The 6,000-nt window shown below is 41.0% G+C and overlaps 1 protein-coding gene across 2 annotated transcripts in view; it reads right to left on the bottom strand.

The window, feature by feature from the left end:
* Positions 1-869: 869 nt before the first annotated feature.
* Positions 870-6,000, bottom strand: part of sema3c (sema domain, immunoglobulin domain (Ig), short basic domain, secreted, (semaphorin) 3C) — a 58,075-nt gene continuing 52,944 nt past the window's right edge. For both annotated transcript variants that reach the window (XM_012854190.3, XM_012854189.3), the window contains exon 18: positions 870-1,562. In XM_012854190.3, the coding sequence (XP_012709644.3) occupies positions 1,140-1,562 (423 nt within the window). In that variant the 3' untranslated portion in view covers positions 870-1,139. The remainder of the gene's footprint in view (positions 1,563-6,000) is intronic.

The following is a 6,000-nucleotide window of genomic DNA, read 5'->3' as shown; positions in this document are numbered from 1 at the left end:
ACATATGCAAAGATTCTAACCAGGACTACCTCGCTACGTCTGGAAAAAAAAAGGGGTTTCCACATGTGCACCCACCAAACTACAATGCATTGACTTGTCACGTCCAAGTTGTTCAGGGAACCGTCTGTTTGGTTGCTCTGATTGAATCCAGACGCGGATCAAGAGACCGTCGGATTATAGCCGGAACGTGGAAGAAATGAGCCGCGGACCGTCCGTTACAGTTTCTGTGCAGCCGTGAAAACACAGCAACACCTTTCAATAAATGAAGCAGCAATAAACGTCCCAGGATTTTACATAAGGAACAACATTTTTTTTTTCTTTTTTCATAGTTCAAGATATGTTTTCCTGATTTTTGTGAAATAAATCTTCTAAGTTTTGCGTATTGCTACACAAAGGCCACCTTACAAAGCATTTTATACGGGTTACATCCCAAATCTACATCATCAGTGTAGATTTGGAACGTCATAAATGTGGTAAAGCTGGGTAAAGAGCTGCAAATAAACTCAATTGCTGCAATAAAAGATGCTTTTTTTTTAAAGAATTTTATCCATCTTTACCTGAAGAGTAATACCGGTTGTATTATTTATGATGGTACTGTCCCAAAATGCCGAATTGCATGATGTGAACAGGTCTGTAGTACAAAGAACATAAATTAACTTGTTAGATTAAAGGAGCGCGTGATCTCATAATTGTATAATTAAAAAAAATGCATTGGTGTCTCTTCTGTCCCTTTTTCAATCATAGCAACAGTTAAAGAGCCATCAGGAGGTGACGCTTTGAGACGTCTCACTCAGACCTTAAAGCTTGGTACAACAGCTGTATTCAGAGCGTTTTCCCCTCCGAGAGCAGAGTTTATCAGAGGGCGTCGTAACGCGCCCCGCTTCAGATCGCGTTGTGACTATCGAAGCAGACGAAGAACTCGTGGCTGAAAAAATCACGGCCATCTGGTCGCACCACCTCGTGTGAGAAAGACGGGATTTTGTCGGATTAAATCTCCCCAAACCAACCTTCTGGTTTCATTGTACGTCCACACTGCAGCTCAGCAGCTGAAAGGAGAGCAGGAGGACGAAGGTCTGGAGCTGCTTTGTGGGGCACAGGAGGAGAGGAAGGCAGTTTTTTGCTGCTGCGCGCGTCTCGCGTCAGACCTCAGGGAGGTGATTGCGTCTGTTGCGGCTCTTCCTCCGGTCCAGGAGGGGCCTCAGCTTGGCCAGGTCCCCCCTGAGGGGTCCGGGCGGCGGCGGCGACTGCTGCTGCCTCTGCTGAAGCTTCTGGAAGTCTTTTCTCTCCTTGCAGTACTGCTGTACAGCCAGATTCTCTGCAGGGCTGAAGCCTGCCAGCAGGACCTTGGGGTTTACGGAGCTGGCCCAAGCCCAGGGGCCCTGCTGCTTGTCCGTCAGCGCGCTCACCGTGGCCTCGCTCAGCACGTTCAGGCGGATTTTGGCGACGGTGCGCTTGAAGCCGTTCTCAGTCGTCAGGCAGTAGTAGAGGCCCTGGTCGGACTGCTGGACGGAGCGGATCAGGAGGCCGTGCTCGGTGGAGAGGACGCGGTCGTTCAGCTTCACCTGCGCAAACACGAGCAGATCGACAACGTTTTATGAACCGTAAAAGTCACGTCACTGAATCACGCTCCAGGACAGTTCTATGGAAGTTCTCTAAAGAAAACACAAGAAATTTCAGAAGAAAATGACTCCTCCATCTTAGACCTTTAGAATAATCTTTTGGAACTTACTTACAGGGTTCCTGCAGTCTAGAACAGTTAAAAATGTCCCACTTCTGGATAAATAGGAAAAATAGTTGTAATTCCAAACTTTGGTCTTTATCCGGCTGACTAATTGTTCCATGGGCGGTTCTAGACCGGAGCCAACGGAGGCCTGGGCCCCTGGTAAGCTGTGCCTGGCCCTTGTACTGAAGCTATAATTACTAAATCAGTTTCTTATGATGACATGCACTGGCACAGAAGCGGTAACTGATTGGTCTCTTCAACCAGCTTCATTTTTTTACCTTTACAGTTTTACTTTAACAATGATTAAATAAACTAAGGAGATGCACTTTCAGCTCCAGCTGTATTGAGACAGGATCACAGATTTCTTCTGCTAGATCAGAGGTCTGCATCATGCAGTGGCTCCATTAATATACTAAACGATGAAACATCGCTCTGTTCTCTTTTGTTTCGTTCTTTTATTCGGCGCCCTCATTAAAAATAACACTCAGCTCTCACCCTGGTCCCCCTGGTAAATTTGGTCCACAACTGCCAGTGCTGCCCATCCATGGAATCAGTGTAGAAAAATAATTCTTACATGAAAAAAGGTGTAGAAAACCTGTTTTAATTAATTGCAAATACAACCCATTCTGCTTCACATCCATACAGTATTTACAGAGGAGCAGCTTTTATTATTTTGTAGTTTGTCTTTAGTTGTGTAGTAGAATTTATATTAGTATATATAGTTTTAAAAAGAGAGTTTAAGGATACCTTAGAGCTGTATAGTTTTGACAATACAAACACAATTGGGCAAAGAAATACGCATTTCCTCTGCTGGAATTCACAAAGTAAAAAGTTATTCTCTATTTGTGTAATGGATAGTGAGCTATTTAAAATAGATTTCCTAAATAACTTTAATTTGTAGACTATTTAAAGTAAATTATTCAAAGTGATTTTTCTAAATTAAGAATGTCGCAGATTGTTTATGGATGTTTGTTTTGATTAGCATTGTTGGTGGTTTAAATTTGTATTGTTTAATGGTATTTGCACTATGTAATGTTTTTTTTTTATGTACCTCATGGGCTGCCGTAGCTATAAAAGCTGGTAGAATGTTTGTGTCAATGAATGACTTGAACTGTCAAGATGTTTGGCACAAAGAAATCAACACTTAGTGTTCCCCAGTGAAAGCAGCGAGGTACATATTGTTTTGTTGTTTGTTTTGTAAGTTTATGTTTTGTATTCTAATAGTTTATTCTGTTAGTTTTCACGGTGAATGAGGTAACTGTGGTGATCATGATGGATCTTCAAAGAAAATAAAAATGCAAAATTCACCCGTCAAGACTGGCTGGGTAATTCAGGTGCTGGGGAGCTGCTACAATTTGGGTCGGAGTCAGAAAAACCAAACTGATTGGCGGTCACGAGTAAGTATGATGGTGGACGACGGATTTTAAGATCTAGGTCAACATGTTTCTGAAGCACTGAAGCTGCATTTACGTTGCATGGGTTAAACTTCACCTGTCTGAGCCCGACAGACCCCCTAATCCACAAGGGCTCATCTTGAGAACCTCAAAGAGTATAAATCTCTAGACCTGCTGTACATGCATTAAAAGCCTTAAATGAGTAAATGTTATATTCTAATGCTAACTCCACCTCAAACAGACGTGTAACTTTGCAGTACAGCAGAACTGGAAGAAGCGAGAACTCATAATTCTTTCGCCGAACAACTTTTCTCTTTCCTAGTTCTGAAAGTTGGAATATTTTCCGGTATCTTCCCCCATTAATGGTAAAACTGATAGTTCTTACAAAAGTAATTTTGTACCTCACTCGATTACTACTTTTATCTTATTAAAGGAGCATAGCATAAGTCCTAGAATTTTTGCATATGTCTGCCCCCTCTGGCAACAAATTGAAATTACACAAGAAGAGGAAAAGCTTCTGGCTCTGCAACTACACAGGTCTTTTGTTTAGAGGCGTGATGTCTTCTGAGGTGAGAAAATTATAAATATTTAAGTTAGCCTGAGTTCTCTCCAGCCCGGTTCTGCTGGAGGTTTTTTCTTCCTGCTAATGGGTGGTTTTTCTTTCCACTGTCGCTTCATGCTTGCTCAGTATGAGGGATTGCAGCAAAGCCATGTACATTGCAGACGACTCTCCCTGTAGCTCTACGCTTCTCCAGGAGTGAATGCTGCTTGTCGGGACTTTGATGCAATCAACTGGGTTCCCTTATATAGGAAATGTTTGACCAATCCAAAAGGGGAAAGAAAATTTGTAATATTTTACTTCAAAACTTACACCATGCACATTTAAAAAAAGCTAATTAAGGGAAGTACTCAAAACTAAATCAATGTATATCTCAAATAATGAAGATCAATATTTTCTGAAACCTGGAATTGTTATAAGTGCTTTAAACCAAAGAGTATTGGTCAAATTAAATGCACTTGAAAGAGCCTGATGAAATTAGGTTTTAACTGAACCGTACCCTATAAAAAAAATCAGTTTTCTGCCATTTAGTCATTATCTGATCATAAATGTTCTGCCAGTCCATATAGCCTCTCGGTTTAACAATCATTTCTTCCTTGTGTTTCGTGCCTCAGTTCTAATACATATTCATAGTTAGAGTATCCTGTAATTTAGTTTTGGCTGCCAAAAAACAGAAGACAAACTTGCCAGCCAAATAGGCTAATGAAGGTCTAATTTGCAAACCGATGCAGACATAGGCACAAAAATAAATGTCCATATGGACACTGGGATATCAAAAGTAGGGTACCATGTAGGCTCTCTGCCCGCATCTGACGTTAAAGCAGAGATTCTTCCTCAGGCTTGAGGTCGGGTCCATAAACACATGAGAGGAGAGAGGAATTTTACTAGAGCAGACGGCTAATTTCAGTGTAGTAAAAACATGCAAAACTGAAACCCTGAAAAAGCCTTTTGGCAAAAGCATACAGTGCCTTGCAAAAGTATTCACACCCCTTAGCATCTTTCATTTTTGTGGTTTCATAACCTGGAACTGAAATGGATTGTTTGAAGGTTTGCAGCATTTATTTTACAGAACATGCCAACATTGAAGATGTGTTATTTTACTGTGAAGCAAACAACAAATTGGACAAAATAACAGAAAACGTCAGAGTGCTATAAGGAACTATAACTCCTAAAGTCAGTACTTTGTAGAGAACCACGCTCTGTGTCTTTGGATTAGTCTCTATGAGCTCACCACATCTTGTCACGGGGATTTTTGCCCATTCCTAAAGAATAAACTACTACATTACCATCCAACATAAAGTTAGATCTTCAATTTTAACCGATTCTGCATTAGATCGATGTCTGGACTTTGACTAGGCCATTCCGACACATTTAAATGTCTAGCCCTAAACCCCCTGAGTGTTGCTTTAGCAGCATGCTTTGGGTCATTGTCCCTCTGGAAGGTGAACCTCCATCTCAGTCTCAAATCACAGGCGGACCGGTTCTACTCTATAACATCCCTTCATTTAGCACCATCCATCTTTTCTTCGGCTCGGACCAGTTCCCAAATTCCTGCTGCTGTACTTTTGCGAGGCACTGTAGGTTGCTGATTTTGGTTTAAAGTGTTGGAGTCTTTGAGATACCCTGAGAGATTGTGCCTTGAATCCCAGCAGGATGCAGCCCAGGGCAACACGAGGGTAATCCCTTACACAATTCTGATGCTTGTTGCTAAGCTATTGTGCTGGTTTTGTTTAAAAAAAAAAAAAAAAAAACTCTCAGAGACAGCTGAACACACATGTAGGAGCTATTACAGACTGACAAATGGTGGCCCATTAAATGTAGCAGATGATGAGGCCACTAAAATACATTTATGCTTTAAAACTCTATGAATCATACTCTGTTTTTTTATCAGCCTTAAATCTATCAGTAATGCATTTGAAAAGTACATTTTACTCCGTCCTTTATTTTTCAATGTTCAGTCAATCGTGCCTTAAATGTTTGTGCTGTCTTTGTGGGCACTTTATGACTTTTTATCTGTGAAAGGTGCTGTAAAAATGAACTTATTTACTTTATCACAGAGCCGTCTAACTGCAAACTTCACGGAAAGGAATACGATTCAGATTTAGCTGGATGGATGGATGGAGAACAATTACATTTACATCTAGTGACTAAGTGTGATTACTAAAAAGGTTAATGCTAAGATATGACTTGTTAAGTAAGGAAATTACTTAAAGGGAAATTCCAAAGGAAACTGAAGCCTTTTAATAAAAGCTGGGTTTGTGTAATTCGCATCATCATCTTTGGCAGAACCTGTAAAGAAATCATCCAAGCCGGTCCCTGTGGAT

Source organism: Fundulus heteroclitus, chromosome 17, assembly GCF_011125445.2.
Source record: "Fundulus heteroclitus isolate FHET01 chromosome 17, MU-UCD_Fhet_4.1, whole genome shotgun sequence".
Lineage (NCBI taxonomy): Eukaryota > Metazoa > Chordata > Actinopteri > Cyprinodontiformes > Fundulidae > Fundulus > Fundulus heteroclitus.
This window is presented reverse-complemented; position numbering and strand designations above follow the sequence as displayed.